The sequence below is a fragment of the Nomascus leucogenys genome, chromosome 8 (assembly GCF_006542625.1).
Source record: "Nomascus leucogenys isolate Asia chromosome 8, Asia_NLE_v1, whole genome shotgun sequence".
Classification (NCBI taxonomy): Eukaryota; Metazoa; Chordata; class Mammalia; order Primates; family Hylobatidae; genus Nomascus; species Nomascus leucogenys.
The window spans coordinates 12,254,772-12,279,054 of record NC_044388.1 but is presented as its reverse complement, the minus strand read 5'-3'; the positions used below and the strand labels follow the sequence as shown (position 1 = coordinate 12,279,054).

The window sequence follows — 24,283 nt, the reverse complement described above, 5'->3', positions numbered from 1 at the left end:
TTCAAAATGTGGTATTACAGCATCTACTAGTTTCGCCACATAATTTCAAATTACAGTGTAAAAGTAAGTACAGATTATCCGGCAGGCTTTAAAAAATTTAAGTGATTCTTACCAGAAAGCAAATACGATACTAAGTCATATGTTATATTAATTTCAAAGTATAGATTTAAAAATAACTATAAACATTATATCTCAACATATTAAATGCATATCCTCCTTGTCCCAACAATTCTACCTCTAGCGATATCTCCCACAGAAATATGTCAAAGGATGCAACTCAATATGAACAAAGTTGTTCACTGCCCCATTATTTATAAGAGTGAAAAGCCAGAAATAATTTAACTCTCCATCAGGAGAAAGATTAAATAAATAATGGCACATTCATACAATAGAAAATAATGGGCCAGGCGCAGCGGCTCAAGCCTGTAATCCCAGCACTTTGGGAGGCCGAGGCAGGCGGATCACAAGGTCAGGAGTTTGAGACCATCCTGGCCAACATGGTGAAACCCCATCTCTATTAAAAATACAAAAAATTGGCTGGGCGTCGTGGCAAGTGCCTGTAGTCCCAGCTACTCGGGAGGCTAAGGCAGGAGAATCACTTGAACCCGGGAGGCGGGGCTTGCAGTGAGCCAAGAGTGCACCACTGCACTACAGCCTGGTGACAGAGCAAGACTCCGTCTCAAAAAAAAAAAAAAGAAAATAATGGAGAAGTAGAAAAAACAATGTAAATTTGTATGTCCTTAACAAGGAATGATGATGGAAAAAATTAATGTTGCATAATCAAATGTATATTTTTTACTTTTGTCTACAAAGAAAAAAGTTAGATGTGAATATGTATATTGAAAAAGAACTGGCCCGGCACGGTGGCTCACGCTTGTAATCCCAGCACTTTGGGAGGCCGAGGCGGGCGGATCACGAGGTCAGGAGATCGAGACCACGGTGAAACCCCGTCTCTACTAAAAATACAAAAAATTAGCCGGGCTTGGTGGTGGGCGCCTGTAGTCCCAGCTACTCGGAGTGGCTGAGGCAGGAGAATGGCGTGAACCCGGGAGGCGGAGCTTGCAGTGAGCCGAGATTGGGCCACTGCACTCCAGCCTGGGTGACAGAGCGAGACTCCATCTCAAAAAAAAAAAAAAGAAAAAGAATTCTGTGGGTTCTTCACCAGGGAATAATATTGTAAGCTAGCGGGTGTATGGAGGGGCAATGTTGCCATATTGACTAGTTGTAGAGGGGGCAGAATGCTAAAAATTCATCAGTGAACAACACAATACACAAAGAAGAACTGTCTCACTCAAAATGCCAACAGGACTCCTTTTGAGAAACAGTAGGAAGGACACACACCAAATTTTAGGAGAGGAGGTTATCTCTGGGATGTGGGGATTAGGAAAGCAAGCAGATTTGTTACATTTTACCATATACACTTTCATATTGTTTGAATTATTTATTTTTTTTGTTTGTTTTTTGAGATGGAGTCACGCTCTGTCGCCCAGGCTGGAGTGCAGTGGCATGATCTTGGCTCACTGCAAGCTCCACCTTCTGGGTTCTCGCCATTCTCCTGCCTCAGCCCCCCAGTAGCTGGGACTACAGGCGCCTGCCACCACGCCCGGCTAATTGTTTGTATTTTTAGTAGAGATGGGGTTTCACCGTGTTAGCCAGGATGGTCTCGATCTCCTGACCTCGTGATCCGCCCACCTCGGCCTCCCAAAGTGCTGGGATTACAGGCGTAAGCCACCGTGCCCGGCCTCAATTTTAGAAACATTTATTGCTTTTGTCATTTAAAAAATGAGAGAAAAACAAAATAATACTATGCTTTCATGTGTTATTCTTTTTAAAGGAACAATATACTGTTTCTCTCCTATCTTGGGGAAACATTACCAACCCATCCCCCTTTTCAGAACTAATGCAGCCAATTGTGCTCTTTATGTCACAACTTTCTAGATTACTCTTTTTCCCTTCAACCCTTCCCCAATTACTCTTTTTCTCTTCAAGCCTTCTGCATTTTAACATATACCAGCTTTCACATTATCCTGAAAATATGCTTTATTCTTCTTTATATCCTACACAAATCCTCTTGACCTACTTCCCCCTTATGCTATGATTCTATTTCTAATCTTTTCCTTTATAGCAAACTTCATTCATTCTGAGTGATTGTAACCAATTATCTTCAATAAAGTTTTAGGGAGGACTTATTACATGTTAAGTACTGGGAATTCTGAGCAAATAAAATAGTGGGAAAGTAAACAAGTTAACCAGTGAGGAAGCATGCAACACTGCCGATCACCCTCTCCTTGAAACACTTTTGTTCCTTGGTTATCATGATACCCAAACACAATTCCTCTTCTGCCTCTTCTTTCTCTATATGGAATTTGGAAGTTCTCTGGAGTTTGGCCCTTTTAACAACAGGCCTGATATGTCTACATGGATGACTGAAGGTGCCTAAGCATATATCCATAAATGAATTCATCGGTTTCTTCCCTGTTCCTTCAAATGTAGTTGAAAAACTGGCCATCTTTGACTCCTCCACTCCTTTCAACATCTATAGCCCATTCGTCTGGACAACTCCTGTCTATCTTTGCCATGTCTCTCCCTTTTTTTTGGTCCTAGTTAAGACCTTCATTAGCCCTCTACCACTACAACCAATTACTAACTTGTCTTTCTCCGGGTTTAATCTCCTTGCTCAGAAATCTTTGGGTATCTTCCCTGCCACACAGAAAGTAGAACTCAAACTCTTCGGCCAATTTAAGTCTCTCAAAGTTACAGCACACTTTCCATATTGTCATATTGTCTCTTAAGACTCTTCCCAGAATCTCATGTATCCTATGCTCCAGACCTCTTGGACTCTTGATGTCCCAAACACATTCACTTTTCCTATTACCATATTTCTCTAATTGAAACATCCTTTCTCTCACCTCTGCCTATTAATATTCTATAGTTCCTAGTAGTCCAGCTAAAAAGATAACTCATTCACGAAGCCTATGTAGTCATTCTTACCTTTCACTAATTTCTCCCTATGTCACACCCACTTAGTATCCTATCTGCCCCACTTTGTAGTACATACCACTATCTGCTTTATATTTTACTTACCTGCATATGTGTCTATGTACCCAACTAGACTATCAGGTCACTGAATACAGGAATCATGGCTTTCCTCATCTGTGTGTGCCCTATTACTTAGCCCAGTACCTGTGTAACTTTTAATGATATCTGTAGTGGCTACAACTCATGTATTTCCAAAAGGTTTAATTCACAATTTTTCATTTCAGTGTCTCAAACTGAAAGTTTGCACTGATAAAAATCAAACAAAGTGGAAAATCTCTGGCCCACTGGACAAATTCATACCTGAATTAGCCTGACTTCATCTGGTACATTGCAGGTTCCCTCAGTGCTTCTCTCACCCTCTTACCCAGTCATCTTAACTGTTTTTTGTTTTTTCATTCTTCCCTTCCAATTTCTCTCTTCTTCTTTCCACTGTAGTTCTCTCTCCCTCGCCTCTCTCCTATTTATTCTTCCTTACCCCTCCTATTTTTCTTACCTCGCCTCCCTCTTCTATTTATTCACGCCTCTCACTAACATTTTTATTTATTTTTATGTGTTTGTCCTTACCTTTCCTTCAAGAGGATGAAAATTATATATGTGTATATATGTGTATTATCTCTCAAATAATTATCAAAAAATCTATAGTTTTAACTTGTTTTTACTTTATATCTGACCTCATTTATTTTTATAGTAAAATAGAAACATCTAATTATTCAAGATTTCCAATCCTACTAGGTAAACATATAATACTGCTTAAAATGCAATCGGTTTAAACTGTTCAGAGAAAAAAAGAAGGTGCTAGTACATAAACAAGAGAGAATATGTATATAATATCCATACTACTTATATTGCTAAAAATAACACTAAACATTTAAAATCAATTACCTATAGGGGAGGTAAGGATAGGATAGAATAAAGAGGACAGGAATGAAAACACAACTTCTCTGAATATAAATAACAAATAGTTTTGATTTTGCAATTATATAAATGTTTACACATTCAAAAGTAAAAATTTAAAAAGCAATCCCTGAAAATTGAAAAGAAATTGAAATAAACCTAACTGCATTATAATTTGGTGATGCAAACACACAGAGAAACAAGTATTTCAAGATATTTTAGAAATATACATCTTGACTGCATACATAGTGGAATATATTAATATCAAAGAGAGCTGCCCAGAAATTTAAATTTCATTCAGTAGGCTTATTGTTAGTAATTCTAGTTTTATTATTTTGAAACTATTTTTATGTATTATAGGATATAGCAAATAATTATAATATTGTTCTTAAGAATGATTTTCAGTAGAAAAGACAACAGTTACAAATATAAAATCAGAATTTAAATAAAAATACTATCAACTTCAGCTGGGTTAAAAAAAAATCAATGATGATTTTTTTTTCCTCCAAAATATATAGTCCCTGGTTCTTTCCACTAAAAACTCCTAAAATCAATAACATAGTAAAACTAAGCAACCCTAAAACCCATACAGTGATCTCTCAATATTATTCTTCACTAAAAGGATCAGTTATTTTGAGAAATGTCTCATTAATTATGAATTTATTTAAAAGTTTAGTGTTACTTTTAGTAAATGTGCAATTCCATTCTTCAAAGGACCTCTAGAAAAAAAAAAAAAAAAAAGAACAGGATGAGCAGGGAAGAACAATGCAGAAGAGGAGGAGGGAGAGGCTTTTCTAGTTTATAAGAGTTATAACCACCCCCAAGATAATATCAGGTAAAACAAACAAACAAACAAAACAATGACTCAAGCTACATATCAATTTATGTAGCAAAATTACTGTCTATCCAGGACGGTATGAGGAACTCTTTTGCACAGATAGGCAAACACTCTGTTTTGAGTGACAATGCGATCTTCTTCCTCCTTTCTTAATCTACAGACTTCCATTTGCAAAGAAGCAATAGTTTCTTGTTGCTCCGTTCGTTTTTTCTTATAATGCTGGCACTTCACCTATAAGATATTTTTTAAAAACATAATTATGATATGTACATCTAGGACGTGCTATTCTAACAATATTGTACACAAAGGCATCTTCATAGTTTCTATTGAGCTGTTTCATTCAAGAACTTCAGTACTGAGGCTGTTTTTAAATGAGTATAAGCTCCAGGAACATTAATATATCATAAACCTGAAAAAATATAAGTCAAATAGCTATAAAATGGGGAAACTACAGTTCATAATTGCATGCATTCAAGACATTTCTTACCAAGTAAAGGAACTCAAGAATTTCCATAAAACTGGTATAATTTCATGTTTAAGTTTATATTAAAACAATAATCAGGAAAGAATCAATATTAATTGGGGACTGCAAATGGTGTAGTCAACTTAGGCATTCATGCAATGTGGGCTACTGCAAACTCACAGTAAGTCCATAACCAGGAAATTATCATCAAGAAATAATCAGGGAGAATGACATCACTAAAATGGCAGAGTTGAAGCAATCTGGCTTAACTTCCCCCAACAGAAAACCAAAAACCAATATCCAATGCCAAGATTATTACCAGCAATATCCCAGAACTCAAATCTGAGGATGGGACAATCCCTGGGACCACAAAGAAGTGAAAAAATTTCAAGCAGATGGTAAAAGAATCAGACTTCTGTAACTGTGATGCCTCTCCCCTAATCTGCAAGGAACTGCCTGTGGAAAATTTTCCCCAGACTCAGTTTCTACACTGGAAAAAGTGAGATCAAGACCAACTTCCCCACCATCTTGGGTTCCTTGCAGGAGAACTGTTCATGCCTGAACCCAGAGAAAGCATCACAAGTACCTATAGGAAGAGAAACTCCTGAGAGCAACCAAAGACAAAGATGGAAGGTGGGAATAGCAGCAACCGCAGCCTGCAAAATCTACTTGGAATCTCAGCCAAAGAAGATGCTAAATCAGAGTGGCTGTTCAGCAGCACCACACTGTAGGAGATAACACTCTACAGGTTCGCTGGGTATGAAACCCTAGCCAGCTTTTCCACACAGCTGGGGTATCCCATTTGGGATCTCCCCAAGCTAGGACAATCAGCACTCTGAATGCTTGCCAGAGCTTTGGCAAACCTGGACATAAGCCGCCATCTAGTACCAAGAAGGAGGCAGTGACCTAGCATAAAGGAAATTCAACAGGTGAATTGTAAAGAACCTCTATGTAAACATATCCAAGAAAAACCCAAACAAGCCAGACAGTGAAAACTGAAATAACTAATCTTTCAATGAGAAGACATAGATATATGTCCACAAGAAACAACAGCAAACAAAGAACCATGACCCCCACAGATGGAAAAAGGAGCCAGTGACTGACCCTAACGAGACACTGATGTGAGATTCTTCAGATCAACAATCCTTTTTATTTTTCTTTTTTTTAAGTCATCTGGTTCTGGGACTTTATTTGTTCAGAGGTTTTGATTATTGACATAATCCATTGTTACACATCTACTAAAGTTTTTTACTTCTTCTTGAGCCAGTTTTGGCAATTTCTGTGTTGCTAGAAATGTGTCCATTTCATCTAGGTTAGCTAATCTGTTGTCATATAATTGTTCAAATTATAGTCTTATAATCATTGCTTTAATGGAGGGGTGGAGGTTTAGGGTTTACTTCCTTACAACTTTCAGTGATGTTAAATCTTTTTTATCATTGTTTTTGTTTGTTTGTTTGAGACAGAGTCTCACTGTCGCCCAGGCTGGAGTGCAGTGGCATGATCTCAGCTTACTGCAACTTCCACCTCCTGGGTTCAAGTGATTCTCCTGCCTCACCCGAGTTGCTAGGATTACAGGTGTGTACCATCACACCTGGATAATTTCTGTATTTTTAGTAGAGACAGGGTTTCACCATGTTGGGCAGGCTGGTCTGACCTCAAGTGATCCTCCTGCCTTGGCCTCCGAAAGTGCTGGGATTATAGGCAGGAGCCACCATGCCCAGCCCTTTTTATACTTGTTAAAGAATTTTAATGTTATATCTCTAATATAACACAGGAAATCAATTCAGAAATCTATCAGTGAAATTTTAAAAAGGTATTGAAATAATAACTTTAAAAAAATCAAACAGAAATCCTGGGACTGAGAAATACATTCCCTGAACTGAAAAATGCATTAGAGGCTTTTAATAGCAGAATGGATCAAGCAGAGGAAAGAATCAGTGAGCTTGAAGACAGGCTACTTGAAAATACACAGAGAAGAAAAAGAAAAAAGAATACCTACAAAATATAGAAAATTACCTCAAAAGAGCAAATCTAAGAATCATTGGCCTTCAAGAAGGAGTTGAAAAAGAGCAAGGGGTGGAAAACTTATTCAAAGAAATAGTAACAGAAAACTATCCAAATTTACACAAAGATATAAACATCCATGAACAGGAAGGTCAGAGATCACCAAACAGATTCAATTCAAATAAGCCTACCCCAAGGCATATAATAAATTCTAACCTGGGCAATACCATACTGGACATAGGAATGAGTAAAGATTTCATGACAAAAACACCAAAAGCAATTGCAACAGAAGCAAAAATTGACAAATGGGATCTGATTGAACTTAAGAGCTTCTGCATAGCAAAAGTAACAAAGTAAATAGACAACCTGCAGAATGGGAGGAAATATCTGAAACTATGCATCCAACAAAGGTCTAACGGCCAGCATCTATAAGGAACTAAATTTACAAGAGAAAAACAAATTCATTAAAAAGTCAGCAAAGGACATGAATAGACACTTTTCAAAAAAAGACATACATGCAGCCAACAAGCATATAGGCCTCACCCGAGTTATAGGCCGGGTGCGGTGGCTCATGCCTGTAATCCCAACACTTTGGGAGGCTGAGGCAAGTGGATCACCTGAGGCCAGGAGTTCGAGACCAGCCCGGCCAACATGGTGAAACCCACTCTCTACTAAAAATAAATTATTCAGACATGGTGGCACACGCCTGTAGTCCCAGCTACTCAGGAGGCTGAAGGAAGGGGAATTGCTTGAACCCAGGAGGTTGTGGCGAGCCGAGATCACACCACTGCACTCCAGCCTGGGCAACAGAGCAAGACTATGTCAAAAAAAAAAAAAAAAAAAAAAAAAAGCTCAATATCACTGATCATTAGAGAAATGCAAATCAAAACCACAATGAGATACCATCTCACACCAGTCAGAAGGCTATTATTAAAAAGTCAAAAAATAACAACAGATGCTGGCAAGGTTGCAGAGGAAAGGGAACACTTATACACTGTTGATGGGAGTGTAAATTATTTCAACCATTGTGGAAAGCAGTATGGCAATTCCTCAAAGAGCTAAAAGCAGAACTACCATTTGACCCAGAAATCTCATTATTGGGTATATACCCAGAGGAATACAAATCATTCTACCATAAAGACACATGCACGAATGTTCACTGCAGCACTATTCACAACAGTAAAAACATGGAATCAACTGAAATACTCATCAGTGGTAGTCTGGATAAAGAAAACATGGTACATATACACCATAGAATACTACACAGCCATAAAAAAGAACAAGATCATGTCTTTTGCGAGAACATGGATGGAGCTGAAGGGCATTATCCTTAGCAAACTAATGCAGAACAGAAAACCAAATACCACTTGTTCTCACTTATAAGTGGGAGCTAAATGATGAGAACTTATGAACACAAAGAAGGTAACAACAGACACTGGAGTGGAGGGTGGGAGAAGGAGGAGAAGCAGAAAAGATAACTATTGGGTACTGGGCTTAATGCCTGGGTGATGAAATAATCTGTATAACAAACCCTCATGAGACAAGTTTACCTATGTAACAAATCTTCACATTTACCCAAATCTAAAAGTTTAATAAATAAGTACATTCTCAAAGTCAAGCACAAAGAGAAGATCCTAAAAGCATCAAGAGAAAAGAAGAAAACAACATATAAAGGAGCTCTGATTTATCTGGTAATAGAATCCTCAGCAGAAAGCATATTGGCCAGGAGTGAGTGAAATGACATATTCAAAGTAGTGCTGAAAGAAAAAGAAAAAGAAAAAAAAAACCTGTCAGCCAAGAATATTATTCTTAGCAAAGCTATCTTTGAAATACAAAGGAGATAAAGCCTTTACTGGGACAAGCAAACACTTGAAAGGGACTCATAAGAAATGCTAAAGGGAGTTCTTCACTATGAAAGAGAAGGACACCACATGCAAAAACAAAAAAATATTTGAAGGTATAAAATCCATTGGTAAGAGTGAGTATACAGACAAACGCGGAATACTCTAATAATATAATTGTGGTGTGTAATCCAGTCATATCTCTAGTATGAATACTAAAAGACAAATCTACTTAAAATAGGCTAGGCACAGTGGCTCATGCCTATAATCCCAGCACTTTGGGAGGCAGAGACAGGCAGATTGCTTGAGCTCAGGAATTTGAGACAAGCCAGGGCAATATGGCAAACCCCCGTCTCTACCAAAAATACAAAAAGTTAGCTGGGTACGCACCTATGATCACAGCTATTTGAGAGGCTGAGGTGGGAGCATCACAGGATCCTTAGGGTGTCGCTTCACCAGCCAGAAACCTCTGTGGCCAGTGGCACCTCTGCTTGAGTTTTGCTTACAGCCGCTGGGCTTATTCCGCCCACTCGGCCTGGCAGGCTGCACTCAGTTTGTGCTACCAGCCCAGACCCCATGCCTGCCAAGGGCAAGCCAGGTGCAGAGCAGTGAGGGGTGTGTGAGTTAGCAAATGAGGGGTCCGGCTACATGCACAGCCAGGCACACTGGCTGTTGAGGTGAGGCAGGCAGCTCCAGCCACCACCACAGGCACTGGCTCCATGTCAGGCTGTGGCCGGACCAGATGTACTACAAGCAGCTTCTGCTGTGGACACCAATGTCTGGACAAGGGGAATGCAGTGGTGCCTGAAAGCTCAGAGATGCCAGGAACCACAGAGGCCCAAAGAGGGTGTTATAGTGTGTCAGAGTCCTGGCTCTGGGAGCCCTGAGGTCTGGGATCCCAGAAGAGTCACAACTCTTCTCTCCTTGTTGCCTGCAGCACAGCAAGTTGGGGGATGTGTTTCAGGTGGCACATGTTTCAGCCCATTTGTGTTACAGCTGTTTCAGTCCCACCGCCCTGCTCTGACCAGTGGCTCCTGGGCTGGCCTGGCCCCACAGCTGCTTCCCATTGCATAGGGCAGCCACCAGGTGCCAGTGGAGGGTGGGAGGCCTATGGTGTGACAGCAGTTCTGGCTCAGGAATCCTGAGGTCTGGGCCCCTAGAAAGGTCACCACTCTTTACTCACGCAGTATGTGTGTGTCACCACCCACAGCCCGGCGAGTCAGCCAGGAACGTGTTACAGCTCCTTTCACTCCCGCCATCCAGTGAGTCACAAGTTCTTGTCCTGTGTCCAGGAAGAATGAGGTTACACAGACAACTGGAAGGTGAGCAAGGTGGAGAGAAGCCTTATTGAGTGACAGAACAGCTCTCAGTAGAGAGGAGACCCTAAGTGGGCAGCTCCTATCCACAGTCAGGTAGTCCCAATGAGTTGATGAGTCCCTGAGTCCATCTGAGCCTTGGGTTTTTACGGGCTCAGAAGGGAGGAAGTATGTGCTGACTGGTCCATGGACAGCCATGGGAAGGCCTGGAAAAAGCATCATCCAATTGGCCAAAAGGCATCAAGGAAGTTCTCACTCCAGGTTGCGGACTCCACCTAGCATTGGCAGCCTGGCCTCCAGGCTTCAGGCTGTCCTTGGCTTGAAGGTGAGGTTTCACTGAGGACCTGCCCCTTCTGCCTAGGAACCTGTCTGCCTCTCACCGCCATCAACATGCCATCTGTGGTGCCCAGGCTGTCCACACTGCGGGGCGCCCACAAGCCCATGCCAAGCTGCCCTCAAACTCCCGGCCTCCCTTCTGTGCTCGTCAGCATCCAAAGTCTTGGGGGAGCCAAGGCAGTGGGGGGCTGGCATGTCAGCACCACCCTGAGTGTGCACACACCTGACTGGGTCATGACAGCACCCGTGCTCAGCCACAGCTTCACTCTACACCAGAGTGGGTGCTGGGAGTGAAGAGAGGCCAGGCAGTGGGAGCAAGTACTTCCAAGCCTGAGGGGGCAGGGGGCTTTCCAGGCCCATAAGAGCACAGGGATGCCCAAGTCCAAAGCTGTGGCTGGGCAGCTGCAGCTGTGCCTGGGAGCACAGGGTCCCCACTGGGATCACCTGTTCCTAGCCCCTGATGGCTCCACAGAGCACGCAGCCCCGGCCACACCTCCTCCACTGCTGGCTCCCTCACAGCAGCTGCTTCAGATTTGCTGCCACCTCTATCAGGAGGATAGCTTGAGCCTGGGAAGTGGAGGTTGCAGTGAACTGAGATTGCACCACTGCACTCCAACCTGGGTGACAGAGTGAGACCCCATCTCAAAAAAAAAAAACAAAAACAAAAAGCTCCCCCCAAAAAACAACTACAGCAACTTGTTAAGGTATAGGTAATATAAAAAGATGTAAACTGAGACAACAAAAAGTCATAATGTCATGGAGTAAAAGTGTAGAATGTTTAATTTTTCCTTTGTTTGTTTCTATTATTTGTGATCAAGGCAAGATATCTGTTTAAAGTAACTTGTTGTCCAGGCACAGGCTCACGCCTGTAATCTCCACACTTTGAGAGGCTAAAGCAGGATAATTACTTGAGGCCAGGAGTTCAAGACTGACCTGGCCAACATAGTGAGATCCCCATCTCTTTTAGAAACTCCTTAACTTAAAAAATAATTTGTTACATCTATAAAATGTTTTTTGTTAATCTCATGGTAACTACAAAGCAAAAATATAACAGGTACACTAAAAAAAAGCAAAAAATTAAAACAACCAAAAAAGAAGAAAATCACTTGACCACAAAGGAAGACAGTAAAAAAGGAAGAAAACATAATGAGATATCATCTCACTCCAGTTAGAATGGTGATTACTCAAAAGACAAAAAAAAAAAAAAAAAAAAAAAAAATACTGGTGAGGATATGGAGAAAGAGGAATCCTTATACACTATAGGTGGAAATGAAAACTAGTACAACTACTATGGAAAACAGTATGGAGATTCCTCAAAAAACTAAACCATATGATCCAGCAAACCCACTACTGAGTGTGTATGTATGTATGTACGTGTGTGTGTGTGTGTGTATACACACATATTAAATATATAAACATATTGAAGAGATATCTGTACTCTCTTGTTTATTGCAGCACTATTCACAACAGCCAAAATATGAATTCAAACTAGGTGTCTATCAATGGATGACTGGAAAAAGAAAATGTGGTATATGTACACAAATGCAATATTATTCAGCCATAAAAAGGAATGAAATCCTGTCACATGCAGCTACATGGATGAAAATGGAGGTCATTACGTTAAATGAAATAAGCCAGGCCCTGAAAGACAACTATTGCACATTCTCACTCAAATGTGGAAACCAAAAAAGCAGATCTCAGAAAGACAGAGCAAAACAGTGGTTAACAGGGGCTACAAAAAGGAGGAGGGAAGGGGGAAATGAAGAGAGGTTGATTAATGGGTACAACAATACAGATATATAGAAGGAATAAGATGTAGTATATGATAGCACAGTAGGTTAACTATATTAACAATAGTCTATTATATATTTCAAAACAGCTGGAAGAGAAGAATTCTAATGTTTCCAACATAAAAAATATAAATATTTGAGGTGATGGATATCTCATTTACCCTGATTTGATAATTACACATTATATGAATATGTCAAAATATCTCATGTAGCATGAAAATTGTTGCAGGAAGTCAGGGACCCCAAATGGAGGGACCAGCTGGAGCCAGGGCAGAGGAACATAAATTGTGAAGATTTCATAGACATTTATCAGTTCCCAAAATTAATACTTTTATAATTTCTTACACCTGTCTATACTGTAATCTCTGAACATAAATTGTGAAGATTTCATGGACATTCATCAGTTCCCAAATAATACTCTTATAATTTCCTATGCCTGTCTTTACTTTAATCTCTTAATCCTGTTATCTTTGTAAGCTGAGAATGTATGTCACCTCAGGACCACTATTGTACAAATTGATTGTAAAACATGTGTGTTTGAACAATATGAAATCAGTGCACCTTGAAAAAGAACAGAATAACAGTGATTTTCAGGGAACAAGGAAAGACAACCATAAGGTCTGACTGCCTGCAGGGTCAGGCAGAATACAGCCATATTTTTCTTCCTTCAGAGAGCCTATAAATGGATGTGCAAGTAGGAGAGATATCGCTAAATTCTTTTCCCAGCAAGGAATATTAATAATTAATACCCTGGGGAAGGAATGCATTCCTGAGGGGAGGTCTATAAACGGCCACTCTGGAAGTGTCCGTCTTACGCGGTTGAGGTAAGGACTGAAATATGCCCGGGTCTCCTGCAGTACCCTCAGGCTTACTAGGATTGGGAAATTCCAGCCTGGTAAATTTGAGGTCAGACTGGTTCTCTGCTCTTGAACCCTGTTTTCTGTTGTTTAAGATGTTTATCAAGACAATATGTGCACAGCTGAACATAGACCCTCATTAGTAATTCTAATTTTGCCCTTTGCCTTGTGATCTTTACTGCCCTTTAAAGCGTGCGATCTTTGTGACCTACACCCTGTTCATACACCCCCTCCCCTTTTAAAGTCCTCAATAAAAACCTGCTGGTTTTGCAGCTGGGGACATCACGGACCTACCGATATGTGATGTCACCCCCAGAGGCCCAGCTGTAAAATTCCTCTCTTGTACTCTTTCTCTTTTTTCTCAGACCAGCTGACACTTAGGGAAAACAGAAAGAACCTACGTTGAAATACTGGGGGTGGGTTCCCCCGAGAGAAAATATGTATAGGTATTATGTATCAATAAAAAAGAGTCAGTATGTACCCTAAGATTTATAGAAAGGAATATGTATCTTCAACAATTTATTCTCTTGTCATCAGCAAGATATCACTTGCCTGGTTTCCCCTTATTCTCTAGCTTCTATCCCTCAGTATCCTTTTAAAGCTCATTATCAAAAAGCACTATCTTAGCCAGATACGGTGGCTCATGCCTGTAATCCCAGCACTTTGGGAGGCTGAGGCAGGCAGATCCCTTGAGGTCAGGAGTTCGAGATCAGCCTGGCCAACATGATGAAATCCCATCTCTACTGAAAATACAAAACTTAGCTGGGCGTGGTGGTGGGTGCCTGTAGTCCCAGCTACAGGCTGAGGCACAAGAATTGCTTGAACCCAGCAGGTGGAGGTTGCAGTGAGCCGAGATCATGCCACTGCATTCCAGCCTGCATGACAAAGTGAGTGTCCATCTCAAAACAAACAAACAAACAAAACACTATCACCCTTATTAATATACTTTTCATAAATGAAAAAGACTCAGTGAAAACCCTTTTCCCTACCTGGCCTATACAATACTGACACAAATCTCTTACAGAACAGGACACTCATGTCTAAGCACATGTTCATGTGCCCATGGTGTAATGTTTGCTGAGACTTAGCAACCCTCAGAGGAAAAAAGGTTCTCAGCTTCTGGTACTATTTCATCTTATAAGATGAAAAATGAAATAAAATGAAATTGAAATGAAATAATGAAATAAAAAATGGATGTGACCTGTGGCTACTCTAGTACCATGGGTTACATCCAGAAGGAATCCTCTGCCTCAGCCCTCCCTAGAAGCCAGGCAGGGCCTCTGCAGCCAAGTGATGAGGGTGTCAGTCCCATCTGTTTCTACAAGTTAAGCCATGAACTAGAACTAGAAATTGAGTTTTGCAAAACTGTAGGATAGAAAAGCAATACAGTGTCCTCCTTATCCATGGGGGATACATTCCAGGATCCTCAGTGGATGCGCAAAACTTCAAATAGTACTGAACCCAACTGCCATCAATTGGAACATATGAGTTTCTGCTTATGACTTCCACCAACAAATTAATGGCCTTTTCCATCTTAACTGTGCACTATCACTCACTGTGGCCATAACAGTTGCAGTTTGAGGTGTGACAGCAAAACCAGCATTAATTTCTTTTCCTTTGTCAGGATAACATAGAAGATTCATTCTCACCATAGATCTTAGCAACCTCAGCAATTTTTTTCTTTCCTTATTAAGCCAAGAACTTTCACCTTTTCACTTAAAGGAAGTACTTCACAGCTTCTCTTTGGCATATCCAAATTGCCAGCATCATTCCTCTTGCACCTTGGGCCTATTATTAAGTAAAATAAGGGTTACCTGAATACAAGTACTATGATACTATGACAGTAAATCTGATAACCAAGACAGCTACCAAGTGACTAATGGGCAGGTAGCACATACAGTGTGGATAAGGTGGAAAAGGGATGATTCACGTCCTGAATGGGACTGAACAAGATTGTGTGAGATTTCATCATGCTACTCAGAATAGTGTCCAATTTTAAACTTATGAACTATTTATTTCTGGAATTTTCCATTTAATATTTTCAGACTGCAATTGACTGACCACAGGGAACTGAAATCACAAAAAGCAAAACCATGGATGAGGGGGAACTACTGTATACAAAAATCAGTTGGATAACTCCTAATTCATTGTATCAGGCCAACATTATCCTGATACCAAAGCCAGAGATATTACAAAAAGAAGAGCACTACAGACCAATATCTACTATGAATATGAATGCAAAAATCCTCAACAAAATATTAGCAGGCCAAATTCAACAGCATGTTAAAAGGATTATATACCACAACCAAGTGGAATTTATCCCTGGAATGCAAAGATGGCTCAACATACAAAAAATCAATCAATGTAATACACCGCATTAGCACAATAAAGGAAAAAAGCCATATAATCATCTCAATTTTCAAAAATCCCAAAGCCCTCTTGGGGGAACTTTAGCCCCCAAAGCTAAACTCACTTCTTTGGGTTTCCTTTCTAAGATCATGGTATGTGCATAGCATCTTCCTCCAAAGAGGATTCTGATTTTACGTAAAATGCAATATACAAACTATCATTTCTCCAACTCCTTAAACTAAGTTTCATGTGCATCCGTGTGAAGAGACCACCAAACAGGCTTTGTGTGAGCAACACGGCTGTTTATTTCACCTGGGTGCAGGTGGGCTGAGTCCGAAAAGAGAGTCAGAGAAGGGGGATAGGGGTGGGGCCATTTTATAGGATTTTGGTAGGTAAAGGAAAATAACAGTCAAAGGGGGGTTGTTCTCTGGCGGGCAGAGTGGGGGTCACAAGTTGCTCAGTAGGGGAGCTTTTGAGCCAGGATGAGCCAGGAGAAGGAATTTCACAAGACAATGTCATCAGTTAGGGCAGGAACAGGCCATTTCTACTTCTTTTGTAGTGGAATGTCATCACTTAAGGCAGGAACTGGCCATCCGGATGTGTACGTGCAGGTCACAGGGGATATGATGGCTTAGCTTGGGCTCAGAGGCCTAACATTCCTGTCTTCTTTTTTTTTTTTTTTTGAGACAGAGTCTTGCCCTGTTGCCCAGGCTGGAGTGCGGTGGCGCAATCTTGGCTCACTGCAAGCTCCACCTCCCGGGTTCACGCCATTCTCCTGCCTTAGCCTCTCCGAGTAGCTGGGACTACAGGCGCCCGCCACCACGCCCGGCTAATTTTTTGTATTTTTAGTAGAGATGGGGTTTACACTGTGGTCTCGATCTCCTGACCTCGTGATCTGCCCGCCTCGGCCTCCCAAAGTGCTGGGATTACAAGCATGAGCCACCGCGCCCAGCCTCTGTCTTCTTATATTAATAAGAAAAATAAAATGAAACAGTGGTAAAGTGTTAGGACAGTGAAAATTTTTGGGGGTGGTATGGAGAGATAGTGGGTGATGTTTCTCAGGGCTGCTTCAAGTGGGATTAGGGGTGGCGTGGGAACCTACAGTGGGAGAGATTAAGCTAAAGAAAGATTCTGGGGTAAGGGGTGATATTCTGGGACTGTTAGAAGAAACCTTTGTCATTTAGAATTATTGGTGATGGCCTGGATACAGTTTTGTATGAATTGAAAAACTAAATGGAGTAAGAGAAGGAGAAAAACAGGTATAAAAGGTGTAAGAATTGGGACGTCTCAGGACATCTGATTAGAGAGTGCCTAAGGAGGTTCAGCACAGTCCTGCCAGCAAAGATTATTTATTTACTTCAAGAGTTAAGAGTGGCAGTTTGGGGATAGCACCAGGAGATATCAGCTGTGATGGCTTGGAAAAACAGTGTAAACTGGCAGTGTAAAGAAGAGCAGGACATGTCTGAGTAGTTGAGAACGGTGAATAGGAGTATGACTAGACAGAAGATAGTAGGGATGACAAGTTTTTTGGGGGGCACAATCTAAGTTGGTCTGGTGTCTGGAATGAGACTGGGGCCTAATAAAAAGGAGTGTCTACACAGGAGCTCAAATGGGCTGTACCTTGTAGCATTCTGAGGACAGGTCTGACTTTTGAGAAAGGAAAGTCATAAAAGTATTGCAGCCAAAAAACACATGAAAAAATGCTCATCATCATTGGCCATCAGAGAATTGCAAATCAAAACCACAATGAGATACCATCTCACACCATTTAGAATGGCGATCATTAAAAAGTCAGGAAACAACAGGTGCTGGAGAGGATGTGAAGAAATAGGAACACTTTTACACTGTTGGTGGGACTGTAAACTAATTCAACCATTGTGGAAGTCAGTGTGGTGATTCCTCAGGGATCTAGGACTAGAAATACCATTTGACCCAGCCATCCCATTACTGGGTATATACCCAAAGGACTATAAATCATGCTGCTATAAAGACACATGCACACGTATGTTTATTGTGGCACTATTCACAATAGCAAAGACTTGGAACCAACCCAAATGTCCAACAACGACAGACTGGATTAAGAAAATGTGGCACATATACACCATGGAATACTATGCAGCCATAAAAAATGATGAGTTCATGTCCTTTGTAGGGACATGGATGAAACTGGAAAACATCATTCTCAGTAAACTATCGCAAGGACAAAAAACCAAACACTGCATGTTCTCACTCATAGGTGGGAATTGAACAATGAGAACACATGGACACAGGAAGGGGAACATCACACTCTGGGGCCTGTTGTGGGGTGGGGGGAGGGGGGAGGGACAGCATTAGGAGATATACCTAATGCTAAATGACGAGTTAATGGGTGCAGCAAAACAACACGGCACATGGATACATATGTAACAAAGCTGTACATTGTGCACATGTACCCTAAAACTTAAAGTATAATAAAAAAAAAAAAGTATTGTCCAGTCCTTTTTAAGTTGGTGGCTGAGCTTGGTGAGGTGTGTTTTTAAAAGACCTTTAGTCCGTTCTACTTTTCCTGAAGATGGAGGACTGTAAGGGATATAAAGGTTTCAGTAAATACTAAGAGCCTGAAAAACTGCTTGGTTGATTTGACTAATAAAGGCTGGTCTGTTATCAGACTGTATAGAGGTGGGAAGGCTAAACTGAGGAATTATGTCTGACAGAAGGGAAGAAATGACTGCAGTGGCCTTCTCAGACCCTGTAGGAAAGGACTCTACTTATCCAGTGAAAGTGTCTACCTAGACTAAGAGGTATTTTAGTTTTCTGACTCAGGGCATGTTGAGTAAAGCTAATTTGCCAGTCCTAGGTGGGGGCAAATCCTCAAGCTTGATGTGCAGGGAAGGGAGGGGGCCTGAATAATCCCTGAGGAGTAGTAGAATAGCAGATGGAACACTGAGAAGTTATTTCCTTGAGGATAGATTTCCACGATGGAAAGGAAATGAGAGGTTCTAAGAGGCGGGCTAGTGGCTTCTACTACAGCATAGCCTGCCTTTGCTGGTGTGTGGCGATTAGGCCTGGTGGAACTGCCATCAATAAACTAAGTGTAATCAGGGTGAGAAACAGGGAAGAAGGAAATGTGGGGAAATGGGGTGAACGTCAGTTGGATCACAGAGATGCAGTCATGAGGGTCAGGTGTGGTATCTGGAATAATGTGGGAGGCCAGATTGAAGTCTGGGGCAGGAACAATGGTAATTGTGGAGACTTAACAAAGAGTGAGTATAGCTGAAGGAGCCGGGGAGCAGAAAGTATATGCATCAGGTGTAAGAAAATAGATTTTGGAAATTATGAGAGCTGTAGAGAGTGGGTTGAGCATAGTTTGTGATTTTTAAGGCCTCTAAAAGTATTAAAGCAGTGGCAGCCGCTGCACACAGACATGAGGGCTAGGCTAAAACAGTAAGGTCAAGTTGTTTGGACAGAAAGGCTACAGAGTGTGGTCCTGGCTCTTGTGTAAGAATTCTGACCACACTAACCATGCCTAGGAAGGAAAGAAGTTGTTGTTTTGTAAGGGATTGAGGTTTGGGAGATTAACTGGACACGATCAGCAGGGAGAGCACGTGTGTTTTTATGAGAATTATGCCGAGACAGGTAACAGATGAGGATGAAATTTGGGCTTGACTGAAGTAATGGGGGCTGTCTGTGAAGCCTTGCGGCAGTACAGCCCAGGTAATCTGCTGAGCCTAATGGGTGTCAGGATCAGTCTAAGTGAAAGCAAAGAGAGGCTGGGACGAGGGGTGCAAGGGAATAGTGAGAAAAGCATCTTTACGATCAAGAACAGAATAGTGAGTTGTGGAGGAAGGTATTGAGGACAAAAGAGTGTATGGGTTGGGCACTACAGGGTGGATAGGCAAAACAATTTGGTTGATAAGGCGCAGATCCTGAACTAATCTGTAAGACTTGTCCGGTTTTTGGACAGGTAAAATGGGGGAATTGTAAGGGGAGTTTATAGGTTTTAGAAGCCCATGCTGTAGCAGGCGAGTGATAACAGGCTTTAATCCTTTTAAAACATGCTGTGGGATGGGATATTGGCATTGAGCAGGGTAAGGGTGATTAGGTTTTAATGGGATGGTAATGGGCATGTGATCGGTTGCCAGGGAAGGAGTAGAGATGTCCCATACTTGTGGGTTAAGGTGGGGGGATATGAGAGGAAGACGCGAAGGAGGCTTTGGGTTGGGGAGAAGGGCGGCAATGAGATGTGGCTGTAGTCCAGGAATAGTCAGGGAAGCAGGTAATTTAGTTTAAGTGTCTCAGCCTAATAAGGGAACTGGGCAGGTGGGGATAACTAAAAAGGAGTGCTTAAAAGAGTATTGTCTAAGTTGGCACCAGAGTTGGGGAGTTTTAAGAGGTTTAGAAGCCTGGCCGTCAATACCTACAGCAGTTATGGAGGCAAGGGAAACAGGCCCTTGAAAAGAAGGTAATGTGGAGTGGGTAGCCTCCGTATTGATTAAGAAGGGGATGGACTTACTTTCCACTGTGAGAGTTACCCGAAGCTCGGCCTCCATGATGGTTTAGGGGGCTTCCGAGGCAATCGAGCAGTGTCAGTCTTCAGCCGCTAAGCCGAGAAGATCTGGGAAGAAGTCAGTCAGAAAGCCTTGGGCCAGAGTTCCAGGGGCTCTGGGAGTGGCTGCCAGGTGAGTTGAACAGTCTGATTTTCAATGGGGTCCCACACAGATGAGACGTGGCTTAGGAGGAGTCCGGGGCTGTGGGCATTCCTTGGCCCAGTGGCCGGATTTCCGGCACATGTAGCAAGCTCCTGGGGGAGGAGGTTCTGGAGGAACACCTGGCTGCTGTGGTTCAGGTGTTTGGAAGTTCTTGTGTGCTGGAGATGTGGCTGGGGTTTGTCTCACAGTGGAGGCAAGGAATTGCAACTTTTTTCTGTTATTGTACACCTTGAAGGTGAGGTTAATTAAGTCCTGTTGTGGGGTTTGAGGGCCAGATTCTAATTTTTGGAGTTTTATTTAATGTCGGGAGCAGATTGGGTAATAAAATGTATATTGAGAATAAGATGGCCTTTTGACCTTTTAGGGTCTACGGCTGTAAAGCAGGGTTGCTGCCAAACAAGTCATGAACTGGGCTGGATTTTTATATTTGATGAAAAAGAGCCTAAATGCTATCTGATTTGGGATAAAGAAAAAGAAGCATTAACCTTGACTATGCTTTTACCACAATGTGATAGCGTCTTACTCCCACAAGAATGCCCATTATCAAAAAATCAAAAAACAGTAGATGTTGGTGTGGATGTGGTGAAACAGGAAAACTTCTACACTGCTGGTGGGAATGTAAACTAGTACAACCACTATGGAAAATAGTGTGGAGATTCATTAAAGAACTAAAAGTAGAACTACCATTTGATCCAGCAATCCCACTAACTGGGTTATCTACCCACAGGAAAAGAAGTCATTACACAAATGTACTATTCATATAATGTATAACATTATACAAAAGGACAATTCACAATTGCAGAAATGTGAAACCAGCCGAAATGCCCATTAATCAACAAGTGGAAAAAGAAACTGGTATACATACATGATGGAATACTACTCAGCCATAAAAATGAATGAATCAATGGCATTCACAGCAATCTGGATGGGATTGTGGATTATTATTCTAAGTGAAGTAACTCAGGAATGGAAAACTGAACATATGTTCTCACTTATAAGTGGGAGCTAAGCTATGACAATGCAAAGGCATGAGAAAGATACAACGGGCCAGGCGCAGTGGCTCATGCCTGTAATCCCAACACTTTCGGAGGCTAAGGTGGGTGGATCACAAGGTCAGGAGATCGAGACCATCCTGGCCAATATGGTGAAACCCCATCTCCACTAAAAATACAAAAATTAGCTGGCATGGCGGTGGGAGCCTGTAGTCCCAGCTACTCAGGAGGCTGAGGCAGGAGAATTGCTTGAACCCGGGAGGCAGAGGTTGCAGTGAGCTGAGATTGTGCCACTGCACTCCAGCCTGGGCAACAGAGTGAGACTCTGTCTCAAAAAAAAAAAAAAAGAATTATCAAGGAACCTGCCCCTGATAGTCACGTAGGTTCTTTTCTATTTTCCCTAAGCGTCGGCCAGGTTGAGAAATAAAGGGACAGAGTACAAAAGAGAGAAATTTTAAAGCTGGGCATCCAGGGGAGACATCACATGTCAGTAGGTTCCGTGATGCTCTCTGAGCCGTAAAACCAGCAAGTTTTTATTAGGGATTTTCAAAAGGGAAGGGAGTGTATGAATAGGGTGTGGGTCACAGAGATCATGTACTTCAAAAGGTAATAGAATATCACAAGGCAAATGGAGGCAGGGCAAGATCACAGGACCACAGGACGGGGGGGTGAAATTAAAATTGCTAATGAAGTTTCGGGCACCATTGTCATTGATAACATCTTATCAGGAGACAGGGTTTGAGAGCAACCGCTCTGACCAAAATTTATTAGGCGGGAATTTCCTCGTCCTAATAAGCCTGGAAGTGCTATGGGAGACTGGGGCTTATTTCATCCCTACAGCCTCGACCATAGAAAATGGCCACACCCAAGGGGGCCATTTTAGAGGCCCACCCTCAGGGGTGCATTCTCTTTCTCAGGGATGTTCCTTGCTGAGAAAAAGAATTCAGCCATATTTCTCCCATTTGCTTTTGAAAGAAGAGAAATATGGCTCTGTTCCGCCTGGCTCACTGGCGGTTAGAGTTTAAGGTTATCTCTCTTGTTCCCTGAACACTGCTGTTATCCTGTTCTTTTTTCAAGGTGCCCAGATTTCATATTGTTCAAACACACATGCTCTACAAACAATTTGTGCAGTTAATGCAATCATCACAGGATCCTGAGGTGACATACATCCTCCTCAGCTGACAGAATTAAGAGATTAAAGTAAAGACAGGCATAGGAAATCACAAGGGTATTGACTGGGGAAGTGATAAGTGTCCATGAAATCTTCACAATTTATGTTCAGAGACTGCAGTAAAGACAGGCATAAGAAATTATAAAAGCATTAATTTGGGGAACTAATAAATGTCCATGAAATCTTCACTATCCATGTTCTTCTGCCATGGCTTCAACCAGTCCCTCCATTTGGGGTCCCTGACTTCCCACAACAAAGAATGGTACAATGGACTTTGGGGACTCAGAGGGAAAGGGTGAAAAGGGAGTGAGGAACAAAAGACTACTGGGTTCAGTGTATACTGCTTGGTGCACCAAATCTCACAAATCACCACTAAAGAAACTATAAATGTAACCAAATACCACCTGTTCCCCCAAAGCCTATGGAAATAAAAAAATTTTTAAAAAGAAGCAAGACATAACAGATCAAGCCCACAAAGAACATCCAATATTAGAATTATCAGACACAGACAATTTTAAAACTATGCTTCTATGCTTAAGGAAATAAAAGAGAATTCCTGTTTTGTAAATAATAGACTAGGTAATTCAGACCATTTCTCTTACTGAGAAAAACTTTAAAAAGATAATCAAAAAATTTTTAAATCTGTTTGAAAGTGCTAACAAGGAAATGAAAATTACAGGGCCATGATTCTGGAGAAAAAAGAAAACCGGCCGGGCACAGTGGCTCATGCCTGTGATCCCAGCACTTTGGGAGGCCGAGGCAGGCAGATCACCTGAGGTCAGGAGGTCGAGACTAGCCTGGTCAACATGGTGACACCCTGTTTCCACTGAAAATACAAAAATTAACTGGGCATGCTGGTGCATGCCTATAATTCCAGCTACTCAGGAGGCTGAAGTGGGCGAATCACGTGAACCTGGGAGGTGGAGGTTACAGTGAGCTGAGATTGCACCACTGCACTCCAGGCTGAGAGACAGAGCAAGACTCCTGTCTCAAAAAAGAAAAGAAAAAGGAAACTCAAAGTAGCAAGTCTAGCTTTTGGAGCTACATTTCCCACAAGTGTGTTTTCAGACACCTGAAAAGGTGTCAGAAGCTAAGAAGGTGACCAAAGATGTTTTTACTTATGCCTGGCAGGGATATGAAACAAAAATTAGACACAAAGGCCTAACAAAGAAGGGAAGGTCCTACGAAACTTCTCACACTACACCCTAGGAATAATGATGAACTAGAAATACATTAGTTTTATTTGGGACTGAGGTATATTTCAAATCATCACAAGCTCTAAAGCTGGATTAAGATGATCCCAGATTACTAGTACACCTAGATGTCTACCAGAAGCAATCATGATTACCTCTAGGGTAAAATAACACCACAGTAGACCTCAACTTATTTTTACAACTGTTCCTATACAAAGCTTAGCACTCAGTAAAAAACAACCAGGCACACCAGGAGTAAAAACAGCATAAAAGGAAACCTACAAAAACAACAGGCTATAAAAAGTAATCCACTGAGAACCAGAGAGTCAAATTATCAGACATGTTGACTTTTAAAAATTGAGGTGAAGTTCACGTAACATAAAATTGACCATTTTAAAGTGAACAATTCAGTAGCATTTAGGACATTCACAATATTATGCAACCACCACCTCTATCTTATTCCCAAAATCAGACACAGATTTTAAAATAAGTAAATTTAATATATTCAGAGA

At 41.5% G+C, this 24,283-nt stretch overlaps 1 protein-coding gene across 4 annotated transcripts in view; it reads right to left on the bottom strand.

The window, feature by feature from the left end:
• CEP70 (centrosomal protein 70) overlaps positions 1 to 24,283 on the bottom strand; it is a 97,428-nt gene that overhangs the window by 37,738 nt on the left and 35,407 nt on the right. For 3 of the 4 annotated variants that reach the window (XM_030816760.1, XM_003265286.4, XM_030816759.1), the window contains exon 7: positions 4,833 to 5,002. In XM_030816760.1, coding sequence (XP_030672620.1) covers positions 4,833 to 5,002 — 170 coding nt within the window. Of the gene's footprint in view, positions 1 to 4,828; positions 5,003 to 24,283 lie in introns of those variants that run through there. The other variant, XM_030816761.1, reaches the window with a different exon arrangement.